A 14781-nucleotide genomic window follows, 5' to 3' on the forward strand; every position below is an offset into this window, starting at 1 on the left:
ACTTGAGCAATTCCGTTCAGTGCAGTACTATTCACAAATAAGATGTTGAAACAAACCAAATGTCTATCAAAAGATCATCAGATAAAATAATGTTACAACCATACAATAAGATATTGTTCAACCATAAAGAAAAATGATATTCTGAGACATGCTATGTTATGATTGAAACATTAAAAATAATAAGCTGAATGAAATCCGACCCCAAAGGTAAAATACTGAATGAGTCCACTCTTAGGAGAAAGACAGAATAGGTATATGGAATAGGAAGAGGGGTTACTGCTTAAGGGGTGCTGAGTTTCTGTTTGGGATAATGAAAAACTATTGAAAATAGATAGTGGCGAAGGTTTTACACATCGAATATGGTGAATATAATTAATGTCACTGAATTCTGAACAGGAAATGGAACTTTTTGGTTATTTATATTTTATCACACGAATACAAAATAAATCATAGCATCTCAGAGTATAAAGATATGCTTGGTCTAAATTTTTCTATAATAACAAAGGAAATTGTCTGTTTTCCCCTGGAAATACTGTCTACCAAAATGGGATTTACTGCAATGGCTTCTAAATTGTGTAATAATTCACAGGCTGGTTCTTCCACAGTTTCTATGTGTTCTTCAGCTTCAGTATGAAATTTCTCACAGCCCCTAATTCTAAAAGCTAAAAACCAGAAACAATGGGAGCAAGGCTAGTGAAAATATGTAAGTTGGCCTTATGCTATGGCTTCTTTAATATTACTGCATATTATTTATTGATGCCAATTTTCCTGGGAAGGGGAAAATATAGTACAACTCCACTTCTCAGGCCTGATAGAAACAGGGCAGCCAAAGACAAATAATAGGGAGATAACAGGAGCAACAAGAATGAACTTTGGTCAACAGAAAGCCTTCCCCCAAAGGCTGGAAAGTGTAGTTGGAAGAGAATATGAAAAGAGAAGTGGCAGCAGTGCTATGCCGACTCTCTAAGGCATGAACAAGCAGAACAGGAGGTTAGAAGAGTGACAAAAGACTGTTGGCATGAACAGGAACGACTGAATGAGGAATTTATGATAGATGGACACAATTAAAACAGGAGCTTAATTCAGGGTTCCCCTGGCTACCGCAGAGGCAGTGGAAGGATGAGTTTGCTGCATGCAAATGTAAAGGTAAATGTCTAACTATTTTTTAATTTGTCCTTTGGTATTCCATGAAACAGGTATAAAACAATATCATTTGAAAATAGTCACTTGAAAGAGGATAATCTCTCCAGCACCTTAATTTCACATTTTACATCTCTTCCCATAAAACTAAAATGGGAAAAACCCTAAAAACGATGATGTGGCAAAGTGTGAGAGACATAATAGTTGTGTACATTATATAGTTCTTGCATATATACAAGGGAGTGTTTTGTATATGACATTATGTAATGTTATGCAATATGCAAAAGCCATTATCCTTATGTTTGCTTCTAGAAATGGTCATAAGCCACAGAGGTACAAGTCACTTGCAAAGTGACTTTAAGGTAGACCATCTCTGAATTTACAAATAGAAAAATGGAAGTATCTAATGCATGTGAGACATGTTGTAAAGAATATGTCAAGTAGGCTCGACATATATATATGATAAAAAAAGTGTAACAGAACATTTTCTTTCCATAAGGTAGTCATAAGACATTAGGAATGGGTAGCATAAGGCAGCTCTTCATCTTTTAAAGATGCAATATCAGACAAATGTCTAATCTTGAAGAAGAGTTATAATCCATTACACATGGCATCAGCCAGCTCCTACTGTGCAAAACCAATGTTAGAACACTATGCACATTCACTGAACCTCTATGCATGCCTTGAAAATATGAGAGCTCCTCCCAGACTAATGCTACATGTCAATCCCGATTCTCCAGTTCGAAATGAATGTCTTATGGTCTTAGCTGTAAGCCTTGCAATGACTGCCTTGCAAGAAGCTAAATGAGTTAGACATGATCAACTTGAGCATCTCTATTCTGTTTACAACCAAACCCCCAGGCCATACTTGGAAGGTGAGTCTGCGATTACCCTGGAACTGCTAGTTTGTTTTTAAATAGCAAGTACTATTAAACTGAAGCAGGTTAGAGGTCTGGAGAGAGTCTACTTGCTCAAAGGTCATATGGTAACATCTTTTATTATTTTTAGTGGTAGGTTGAAAAACCTGCACATTTTATATGTGTCTTATATTGTACAACTTTTCATAGCTTTCATAAGAGCCTTTCCATAATTATGTTTTACGAAGCTTCTAATTTATTCCTGGTTGTTTTATACACAAAAGTTTTGTACATAAACATTACTGTGAAAAATACTTTGTTACACGCATTTATTTAATTCTTACAACAAACCTGCCCTGTTGAAAATGAATAATAAAAATCTATGTAATTTGTCTAAAGTTTCACGCGTGGTAAGTAGTAGGGATGGACTTGGGCTCTTGGTCCACAAGTTCCTAAAGAATTCCCATTCTATTACATCAAAGTGGATTGATTAATATAGTCACTGAAGCATTTGTTAAATACCAATGATAGTACCAGCAGTTTCATTACACTAGGTTAACACTTAGTTAAAAACAGAGGAACTGCAAGCTGAAATGGACATGTTGGTGGAAATACTTATAGAATGGGAAAATTATTGAGGAGGCGAATGAAAAGCAAACTCGATATTGAAAGTGAGTGATGTAAAGACATGTAGGTATGAGTTTGAAACAAATGGGAATTGGACTAAAGGAAAAATTTGATGTTTTATGCCAATTTTTACTTTTGTTTAGCTTTGTGGCTGATTTAATTACTCAATTAAATAAATAATTTAGAATGGTGCCCGGCTCTCAAAATATATAGCGTCTGGGGTCTTAAAGGCTTGAACATAAACAAGCAGCCATCTAGCTCAGAAGCAACAAAGCCCACATGGAAGAAGCACACCAGCCTGTGTGACCACAAGGTGTCAAAGGGATCAGGGATCAGGCATCAAGGAACAAAAATTTAAATCATTGTGAATGAAGGGGAGTGCAGACTGGGGACCCAAGACCCATCTGTAGGCAACTGGACATCCCTTTACAGAAGGGTCACGGGGGAAATAAGCCAGACAGGGAACAGTGTAGCAATAATGAAACATACAACTTTCCTCTAGTTCCTAAATGTCTCCCCCCCCAGTATCATAACCCCAATTCTACCTTACAAATCTGACTAGACCAGAGGATGTTCACTGGTACAGATATGAAGTAGAAACACAAGGAATCTAGGAGAGATGATTCCTTCAGGACCAATACCAGGAGGGTGGAGGGAAGATGGGGTTAGAAAGGGGGAACCAATTACAAGGATCTAGACATAACCTCCTCCACGGGGGATGGACAACAGAACAGTGGGTGAAGGGAGACATTGGACAGTGTAAGATATGATAAAATAATAATAATTTATAAATTATCAAGGGTTTGTGAGGGAGAGGGGAATGGGGAGGGAGGGGCAAAAATGAGGAGCTGATATCAAGGGCTCAAGTAGAAAGTAAATGTTTTGAGAATGATGAGAACAACAAATGTACAAATAGTGCTTGACACAACGGTTGTATATATGGATTGTGATAAGACTTGTACAAGCCCCAAATAAAATGATTTAAAAAATTTTAATAAATAAGAAACCCCAATAAATAAATAATTTAGTGGTTTTTTAATATTAATGAAACATATATAACTATAAGAACTACTATAAGACAATAGACAGTATAAGATGTGAAATAACAATAATATCATTGATAAAAAATGCATAAGGGTCAGAGGGTGGGGAGGGAGGGAAAAAACGAGGAGCTGATGTCGAGGGCTCAAGTAGAAAAAATGTTTTGAAAATGTTGAATGCAACATATGTTCAAGTGTGCTTAATACAATTGAATGATGGATTGTTTCAAGATTTGTAAGAGCCCCAATAAAATGATTAATAATTTTTTAAAAAACTCAAGAAAAGAAGAAAGACCTACTTGTACCTCTTAAAATGACTTTTACTCTTTCTAAAAAAAACTGAGAGATAGATGAGCTAGACTTTACAAACTAATGTTAACCCACTTGGAAGACAGGTGCCAAATTGATAATTACTATTGCATTATGTAATTCATTGGAAAAGCAAAGCGGTTACTTCTTAACTACAATGAAATGGATTGGCAGCTAATAAACACAAATGATTTATAATCTACTTCCTTTAAGAATGATACACATACAGTTAGCTGAATATTCACGTAAAGGATTAATTTTAAAAGTTCTCTGTGAAATGTGTATACACTAAGTGCAAATAAGACTGGTGACTAAAATATGATTCCTTGCTTTCATGGAAAAGAGAGGATTTTGACAGCTTGACCTTCTACCTACATAAATGAATGTAGTTCTCCTTGACAAGTATCCTTGGTGTTTATTAGTATCTGTTGTTAAGACTACAGAGGAAATAATTACTACTATATAGAACCCTCAGGAATTTTAAAAATGTCCTCATAGTTCATAATTTTCTGATGATATGATTAAGTGAGAAATACTTTAAATAATTGAAAACCATCCAAGTCTATTACTTAAGTGTTCCTCCAGAAAAAAGATAATATTCCTTTGAGTTTGACACTCATATTTCTGGGTTCACTTTCTTATCTATTGCCAACCATTTGTTTCAGTCCGAATCTGAAATTTTTATACGTAAGTTATGAACATAAATAATTATTTGACACTCTGGTTTACATCAGAATCACCCAAAGTGGCTGCTTAAGGGCACACTGCCAGACCCATTCCTAGAGATTGTAAATCCATAGGATTACGTCACTCTCAAGAATCTGTGTTTTCACATCGAATGCATGTTGAGAAACACGGACCTACTGTATTACCATGGATACAGAATTTGTGTTCCTGTTTTCCACACTAATGCTGTCACTTGTTTTGATGCTTCTGGTCTAAGACTCTAGCCCGGTCTCTCTAGAACAAATTCTTCAACGATACAGGCTGGTGTTTCTACCCATTCCCACCAGATCGAAGAATGAATGCAGAGATAAAAAGTATGTGTTACAGGTATTATCCACGAAATACATACTGTAAAGGGAGCAAGCACTCTGCCAATGAATCAGAAAGTGATTTCAGTGGTTTGACATTTTCCACATTCAAGACACATTCTTAACTTCTGTTTTAAAAATCAAAAGAAAGCAATTTTAAAAAACAATTCTCAGGGAAGGTTCCTAAAAGATTCTGAGTTTTGATAATAATAGTTAGCTTACCTGCCATCCCTCTGAGCAGCACCACCTTCTGTTACTGTCTTCACGAAGATTCCCAGTTTTTCAAGGCCAGCATCTGCTCCGACGCCCATTCCAATAATACTTATACCAAGTCCATCTCCGTCTATAAAAAGGGGGGGGTGTGCAACAATCAAGGTTTGACATTAGTTCGCATTTCACTGGTGAGGCCCATTGCTACTTCTGGTTTCCTTCTTCTTCTTTAGGGACAGGCTGTATGGTAGACTGTCTTGGCAGAATGCGGTCTATTCTGGGGAGGAGGAAACAGTACGCTAGACTCCAAAAATGGTCCTTGAGTTTCATTTCCTATTTATTACTGCAACTAGCAATTCACTGTGATTCCAACAAAAAAGGTAATATTTTGACAACTGAATAATAAATATTCCTTAAAACATGAACTTTCTAGGGACTCCTGAGTTGTTCTGGCTGTTAACACAAATTTTAAATAAGCATGCCCATAACAGATCTTCACATGTCCGTTTATTCATGCTGGCTGCTTCATACTCGTCCTGTGTTTGTTACTAAAGTGCTATGCTTTGTGGGTGCTCTCTTGTAGGCTACTACGCTGAGCTACAAGAAGCTCTGCTGGTGAGATGTCCAGATACCACAGCTGCTAACCAAAGCACTGGCTGTCGAACTACACAGGGGCTCTCAGAAGAACACACTAAGGGGTCTGCTCCCAGGAGAATGCAGCCTAGAAGTGATACAGGGAAATTCTTCTACTCTGTTACATGGGCTTGAACACTGACTGCCAAGCACTTAGCAACGACAATCTAATATGTGTGTATTTACATTAAAAAAAGCCTGCTTCTCTGGAGTTGATTCTCACTCCTAGCAACCCTGCAAGACAGTGACCCTGCCCTGTAGGTTTTCCAAGGCTGTACATCTTCGCAGAGGCAGACTGCTTCGTCTTTCTCCCACGGGGTGGCTGATGGCTTCAAACCACTGGCCTTTGGGTTCGCAGTCGTGGTAGAAGGCTTGTTTTCCCTTTCTGTGTGCATTACTCATGTGAGACCATATTACAGAGCTCTAACTCATTTTTAATGGCTGCTTAATCCTTCGTGGTCAGTGTTATCACTTATCCATTCCTTTCTCTATTGACTGATAGGTATTCATTGGTCTTCCATTTAATTGGTCTTGTGAAGAATACTGTTAAGTCAGGTGTTTATATGTATTACATGTATTTCTACAAGTCAGGTGTTTATATGTATTTCTACATGTCCTTACGTGTATATATTTTAACACCAATGTGGAAGAGAAGGTGAATCCTACCCTTATTGGTTAAAATTCCAAGTTATTTTCTGATGGTCTCAGTTTTTACAATCATGATTTCTAACTGAAAAGGAAAAAATATATACTAACTTATCAACCATCATCAATTACTATAATAGGAAAACTGGCCCATGTACTTAGAAGAATGTTTAAGGGTTTTTTTTTTTGCCAGTAATCACTATTGGAAAAAAATGGGGGTGTGTGGATTTCTAGTCTTGATTAGCATTTATTAAAAATGCTGCTTGAAATATTTCTAAGTACAATTTATAATCTTATATTTTTATTATAAATGTTCTCAAAAGATGTAATTTGGCAAAAAAAAAAAGGATATTTTTTTTGTCAGTCATTTGTTAAAGTAACCTTTTTAGTAGTTTTCCCAGGATGACTTTGGGGATGGGAATTCCCACTGAAGCCATTTCCATCGATTATCAGCACAAGTCTCTTTCTGATGTACCAATTTCAATGTTAATTAATGTATCACTGAAGACTTTCATTACACTTTGAATGCTTCATGCATGTGATTGCTTGTGTCTATTTCATTCACATTGTTCTCTGGTATTAACAATGTTTATCAAGAGGCTTTTGTTTCTTGAAGATTTTCCTACATTCAGTACATTTTTAGTTTCTTCTTCGAACGAGTTTTTTCGTGTGAATGAAAGTTGATCGTGGCTGAATGCCCTTCCATGTCGGTTACATGTACAGGGGTTCTGTTCTCCCAGGTGAATTCCTAGGGTGTTTTTAAAGAAAGGTTGCTTCTAAGGCTGCCCGTATTCATCACGTTCATAGAGTTACTCTTGAATATGAATTGACTCATGTTGATGAAGTGATAGATGATAAAAGCCTCCCACGATGTTTTCATCCCTAAAGTACCTCCTCCCTGCTCTCCAGTAGCTTTCTCCCATACTCATTATATTCCCAAATTCCTTACACACAACTGTGAATGATCTGAACTATTATGACATTCAGTGGGTTTTTCTTTCAAATATTCTGCAGGAAAATTACTTCTTGTTTTTTAAATCCACTTTCCTTGCCTGGAGCCAGGCCTTGGTGAAAGATTTTCCCTTTTATGGTTTTTCTTGTCCAATTGGGAAATTGTTCAGATTTGCAGAGCTGAGAATCTGGTTTCAGGAGAGCTATATTCTCAATTTTCATGCAAACCCCCTAGAACAGAGTAGAGACTGATCAGCAGTACAAGGGAGAATACATTGAACCCCAAAAGATCAGATGCACCACCTTCTCAGAGATGTGTCAGGTCTGAACTAAATCCAGAGCCCCCTGCTCAATGCCATTCATTTTTGTGGCTACACTGTGTAAGACTTGACCCTTTTCTGTTTATACTCTTTGAAAAAGGCAGGGAACTAAGTGGTAAAAACAGAACAGGAAGAGATGAAAAATGCTGTAAAGTTTGCTATCATTACCCAGTGGAGCTCAAACTATTTTTTCTTTCAGGAAAGAAATCCAGATTGATTTATTGCTATGCTCCTATTGCTAGCGAGGCTGGAGCATCTCTTCAGATAAACCTGAGTCTCTGACTTTTCTTTTCGGCAAATTGTCAAAATTTCTACACGAAGGGGCAGTAAATTCTTTATTGTGGCTCTCCTCGTCAAAGGTTCGAATTCCCACCAAATGGGCTTTTCTTTGATGGGTCTGTAAGAAGATGGAGGAAGATTCTGATAGGAGTCATCTGGGAACAATTGTGAACCAGAGTGCTGGGAATGCCATCGGACAGGGTATAAAGAGCCAGGAGCTGAGTGTGTCCTGTGCAGTGAACCCCTTGGATCCAGAGGACAGCTATACCATCAGGGGAGGAGCACCAGAACCCGGCAGGAGTCAGAGAGCGTGGAACAGCGTGGTGGACTTCCACACCACAGAGGGAGAAGTAAAGCGAAGCACCTTTGTAAAGGCTGGCTGGCAGCGTTTGCTGCTTCTGGGCACTTAATTGCAGGAATTGGGCATGTAGACTCTCGGGAGTGGAGCTGAGTTGCTCTGGGTGAAGGCTTACTGGAGTAGGGTGCCCCTAGGCACTCAATTCAAGGAGCTGGGCTTGTGGGGTACCTACAGACATTGAGTTGAATGCCTCCCAGTTGAGGCTTCGAGCTGCGTGGGGTGCCCTTCAGCTGCCCGCCAGCAGTCCTGAAAGAAGTCTGGAACACATCCTGATGCTCTACCCCGAGCATCGCGCACTTGCCTGTTAACTTCATTAATAAACCCTTTCATCGTGAGTTCTGTGTAATCCAAGGATCTCAGAACCAAGAGGAGATATTAGTGAGGGAGAGAAACGCTTCAACTCACTGAGCTGCACCTGTCTCCCCTCCCCCTCACAATAATTTGTAAGGAATCTTAAACTACTATACATATACAAAGTATACACATCTACAGTGTGGAATTTTCTTCTACATTTTCAACCATCACTTCATCTATTGACTTAATTTTGATATCACTGCCTATATTTTTTCATGATTAAATCAGTTCATCTTTTGTTTTAAAATACTTGAGTTTCTCATCTTAATTCCCTCCCCCCATAAACCCAGATTGTATATATGGTCTTCTAATTTTCTTCAAATGTCTTTATTCAATTTTTAATAATCATAAATTTATAAGAATACTTTCACATATGAGGTACTTCAGGAATTCAATATTATTTTCCTTTCTTCCAGATATTAAGGCATAAATGCACTGTTATGTAAAAAATATTGTTGGCATATATAAGAATTTTCTTTCACGTGTTAACTTATTCAAAGTTTTTATTTTAAATACCTGAATTTCAACATATTATTCTTTTTTTCCTTTAAATATCACATAGAAGAGTTTCTTAATAATTAACTAATTTATAGTCATAGACTAATATCATACTTGTTCAAAATATATTCGTTTTAAACATTTCTGTATCTATAGACCTCTGGCCCTTAATAACTAATCATCTAAATATGGTATTAGCCAGTCACTTCATTTTATTAATATTGTTTGTTGACATCACTTATTTGTGCATGCCTAAACAATATGCTGTTTATTTTTTTCCTGGCTTTTAAATGCTTTGTTTAAACAAATAAAATATTGTTGAACTTCATGCTTTAAGAATTAAATGCATTGCACCTAGGAGACGAGATTCAATTCTCCTCACTACTGAGTAACATATTATTATATAGGCTTACTACAATTTTACTTACCTATTCTACAGCTCAATATTTGGATTCTTCTCATATTTTTGCTATTATAACCAGTACTACCTGGCACAGGCCAAATCTGACACAGGCCTTTTATTGTAGGCCTTTTGAGCTAAGAATATTTTCTCCTTTTTAAATGGTTAAAAAACATAAGCATCACTATTGCATGCTCTTTTTGAAATTATATTTTAACAGTAAAAGTCTGTCATAGCTAGTGTAATAGCTAGTATTCTTATATTCATGTGGTCTATTCATTTCACAGGAAAGTGCGGAGGCTTTCCCCTCCCATAAGCCATAACCCTCCGAAACACAAAGGGCCACTTCGACTCTGTCCGGCAGGGCCCGGGGCGCCGGACTGACCTGACGGCTGTGCATTTGGATTGGGCAGGCTTTAACGGTAAACACGGATACGGTCCTCCCTTCTGTGTTCCTCAACTGTGCTCCTCTGAACGAGTTGCTCTTCATTCTTTTCTCTCTGTTAACTTGAAAGAGAATTACTCATGTGAACTAGGTGGGCGACACGTTCTTTAAACCCAGCCAGCTTCTTTCTTCTATCAGAATAGTAAATGTTCTCAGGGCTCGATGGGATTCTCCAATCCCTGGCTTGTTTCTCTTTTAATGGTGTATGACTTTATGTCGCCCTGTTTCCGATGCTGCAAGAGAGAACTGGGACACTGGTCTACTTCGTTTGCCTCTGTAATGAACTTTGCAAAGAGTCCGAGTGGCACAGTGGTTAGTTAAGCACATGGCTGAGAACCAAAGGGCCAATGGTTCAAGCGTGCCAGCCGCTCCACAGGAGACAGACAGGCAATGTGCTCCTGTACAGGGACAGCTTGGAAAGCCAGTGAAGGGTCTTCTGCTCCGTCCATTCTGGAGTCACTCTGAGTCAAAGCGGACTCCCTGCTCTGGCGTTGGTTTGTGTGGGGATGCAGAAATCAACTCCACAGCAACTGGTTCATGCGTGTCCTTGAGACTTTTTGTTTTGTTTTGTTTACACATTCTCACTGGAAACCAGATAAGCTCTATCTAATATGAGGTTCAGACGTTTTTACTTGCTTGGAAATACTACTTCTGTTACATGGATCATAAACGCCTCTCTCTGTCATTGCCATTTATTTCCTAGTCATTGGATCATTTTCATGATTTTTGCTCTACAATTTGATAAGTCGTTTTTATCTATATTTTTAGAGCTAGGGTGCTTGAAATCAGTCAAAGCAGGAATATTTTCCCACAGAAACTGTCAAAAATATACAAATGAGGCCCCTCCCACCCAAGAGCCAGTTGTTCCACATTTAGTAAGACAACTGGCTGCGCTACAAAGACCCTGTCTTTGTCTAATGATCAAACCCTCCCTTATCGAATCTGCTGTCTTCTAGACCGAACTGCGATCACTCTTTCTTCAAACATTCATCTGAGGACTTTCAGCTGCACTAAGCCCTTCCAAGGTAACCAATAAAGGAGGAGAACTCCCTCACAGGCCCCACGCATAGCCATTCATAGTTTCAGGAGCTGTGGACGAGGAAGGAGTCTTTCAGTCCACTGTCAACCTAGAATTCCCCAACTCTTTATGAAATGAGAGGCTCCACAAGAACTACTCTGTTAGACAATCACAGGAAGATACCTACTCTTAAGGGAAATAAAGGATTTCTTTGTTATCAGCACAACAGACTGTCAGGAACACACACAACTCATATACCTTTCTCGAGCTCTGCGGGGAAGAGCTCCAGTTTTTCTACGCGTTTCTCAAGTTCGTACTCGGCCGAAGCAGCTACAGGGTCCACTTCGTCATTTCTCCTGTCATAGTCCTCATTAGAGTAGGTGTTGAAAACCTGTTTAGAAGAAACAAACAAGTTAGATAAGAGAATCCAAAAAGGACCAGTTTCTCAATTAAAGGGAAAAATCATTTAGGCAATCAAACTGCATAAAATGCAAGTTGAATTTCTTTTTAATATTTTTCTTCAAAGGTATTTAAGAGCGCAAGAAAATGAAATGAATAGAAGAAAAAGGATTTGTTAACAAAACATTAAGTTATTCCACCACTTCCAATAATTCAATGAATTTTCAGTCACCATAGAATATATTATTTGAGTGGCAGTTTCATTGTCTTTTATAAATTCAGACGATAGAATCTCAGTACAGCAACATGTCTGGAGGCTATCTAAGCAAAGACCCTGACAGAAATTGCTTTATTCCATGATCTGTACTAGCCAAGAAATTGCACTGTGCCAGGAATCTACTTAAATTACAGGCAGCACTCTATGTCTATGAGGTGTGCATCAACAGATTCAACTAACTGCAGATATGCAATATTTTGGCAGGGGGGACCAAAAAGCTATCATTTGAGTTTGCTATGTGTGAACTAAAACCACACAATGTTATGGAGGCGATCCTGTTGGAGCGCACTGTCCATTCATAGATCCTCAGCACTCTATTGAGCACCATTCACCTTGCTCTTATCAATTGACTGCTGTGTCCAGTGTCCCGTTTGTTTCTGCACTCAGTGGCCAAAGCTATTCCTCAAAGGCTAGGTACAAAAAAAAAAGCATGCTATTTGCATATTATTTACACTGCATTACCAAAACTCACTGCCAGCTAGTCAAACATGACTCATATCAATACTACAGGAGAGCAAACTGGCCTGGGGGTTTCCAAGAGGGTAAATTGTTTTTTTCTTTTAATCATTTTATTGGGGGCTAGTACAATCCATACATCCATCCATTGCGTCAAGCACATTTGTACATGTGTTGCGCTCATCATTCTCAAAACATTTGCTTTCTACTTGAGCCCTTGGTATCAGCTCGTTTTTCTCCTCCCTCCCTGCCCCCTCCCCCTCAAGAACCCTCACAAGTGCTTGATAATTCATAAATTATGATTATTTTGTCATGTCTTGCACTGTATGTCTCCCTTCACCCACTTCTCTGCTGTCCATTCCCCAGGAAGGGGGTTATATGTAGATCCCTGTGATCGGATCCCCTTTACTCCCCCATCTTCCCTTTCTCCTCCTGGTATCACTACTCTCATTATGGTCCTGAGGGGTTTATCTGTCCTGGATTCTCTGTGTTTCCACTTCTTATCTGTACCTGTAGATCTTTATGGAAATAGAAAACCTCACCTTTCTCCCACAGAGTGGCTGGTGGTTTCAAACTGCTAGCCTTGTGGTTAGCAGCTCAACTCCCAACTCACTATGCCACCAGGGTTCCTTTTATATTGCATTAGGTATTGTAAATGGCCTAGAAAGGAATTAAAGTATACAAAAGAGCTCACGTGGTTCTATGCAGATAAACCAGACACTTTCCTCAGGCCATTTCAGATGCAGCAACCCTGAGGAGAGTAGAACACCCCTTTGGGTTTCAGAGCAGATAAATCTTAGAGGAGAAGAAGAAAGCCTCATCTTTCTCGTGGAGTTGGCTGGTGGTTTCAAACTGTGACGTTTCAGTTAACGGTCCAAGGTGTACACAAAGCTCCCCCTTTTATATACAGGACGTGAGGACCTGTGGACTTTGGAATCTTTTATGGGAAGCGGGGTCTGTCCATTGGCAGGGCAACTGTATATAATGATGAAAACGGATTTCTGATTTCAAACTGAACTGGGATGTTTTAAAGTACTGTCATAGCTAATTTGATTTGAATATAGATTTTCATTAAAATCTTGTTAAACCGTTCTATGAAAGAAATGACTATCAAAATATTACTCAAGAGCTGAAGAACAAATGCTTTTTCTTTGTAACCTAAATCTTTTAAGAGGCCATTAAATTTGGCCTGCAGATGTAGTCATTAAAAACTGATGATCCTCACCCCTGCTGAAATATTTTATCTATTGGGAAAAGAATTGAAGGTATGTATCAACTCTCTCTGAACACAGAAAAAAAATACCTGAAAGGAATATATACTTAAATAAGCACAATTAATTTTAATAAAAACTGACACTTTGAATTAAATTCCATTATTTTTTAGAAACAAGACCTGAAAAAGTGAAAACTCAGCATTGTTCCTGAAACACTTTAAAACCTATGAATAGGAAGCTTTTAAAAAGTAATATGACATAACACTTGTGGTGGTTATATAATCTGCTGTCAATCTGAGAGGATTAAGAGTGGAGGGGTGCAGTTCAGCCTGTCAGTCAGGTTGCAGCTTGATAACCTCATTTGGAGCCGTTAAGGAGATAAAAAGGTCGCTGGAGGCCGGAAACACACTCATTCCCTGGGAGACATTGCAGCTGAGAAGACACATGGAGCTATGCTAGTGCTCTGAGTTGGAGAAGCCACGTGGAGACCCTGCCAGCCCTGAGATGCCTCCACTGCCACTGGACCCACAAGACTCCCCACCCATGGCCTGTGATCTTCCTACATTCAGCTTCATTGCATGTGTTTCATGAGTCTGAAGAGGACTTTATAGATTGGTATCCGACATATGGGCTAATATCAGACTTATGGACTTGATCTGGACTGGGCTGGGATGTTTTCTTAATGTACAATTAGTCATTATATAAAGTTCTTTCTTATACACATATGTGCACTTATGAATTTATTTCTCTAGTCTACCCGGACTAACACAACCCTTAAGTAGAAGTCATACAAGAATAACACTGAAATGAAAAGCAGAACAGAAGGTCACAGGGAAATCAGGTTCATCAGTCAGTCTGTGGTTCTGTGGTGACTTGCATATTGCTGTGATACTGCAAACAATGCCACAATATTTGAAATACCAGAAGGCTCATCTGTGGGAAAAAGAAGTATTTCTCCCAAGTTGTCTCCGCCAAATATATGCCAAACTTAGCTGCTTGCTACATGTGGCAAATGACTATACACTTGGGAGGTCAATAGAAGTAGGTCAGGGCTTAGTCTCCCTAAGGGTTTTGAGCCATCTAGAGCAAGCACTCGGCACTGTTTTTTCCCACAAATGGCGCCCAACATGGGGCTGCGGTGAGCATGCTACTATGAACTGTGTCTGACTCCATTACTTCAATCTCTCTTCTATCTCTCATGCTCTCTATGACTTCACTTTTACTTAGTATCGCCGTTCAATTGTGCCTACTGGACCTGTGATGATTTGTTGGGGACCTCCTTCCCCCTCTGGTTCAAAGCCCAGCAAGTTACCTGAG

General features: G+C 38.8%; 1 protein-coding gene across 1 annotated transcript in view; it reads right to left on the reverse strand.

The window, feature by feature from the left end:
- PPP1R9A (protein phosphatase 1 regulatory subunit 9A) overlaps positions 1-14781 on the reverse strand; it is a 320104-nt gene that overhangs the window by 116751 nt on the left and 188572 nt on the right. The window contains 2 exon segments of the mRNA XM_075558394.1: positions 5230-5350; positions 11377-11509. Of these exon segments, the coding sequence (XP_075414509.1) occupies positions 5230-5350; positions 11377-11509 (254 nt within the window).

Source organism: Tenrec ecaudatus, chromosome 9, assembly GCF_050624435.1.
Source record: "Tenrec ecaudatus isolate mTenEca1 chromosome 9, mTenEca1.hap1, whole genome shotgun sequence".
NCBI classification, from domain to species: Eukaryota; Metazoa; Chordata; class Mammalia; order Afrosoricida; family Tenrecidae; genus Tenrec; species Tenrec ecaudatus.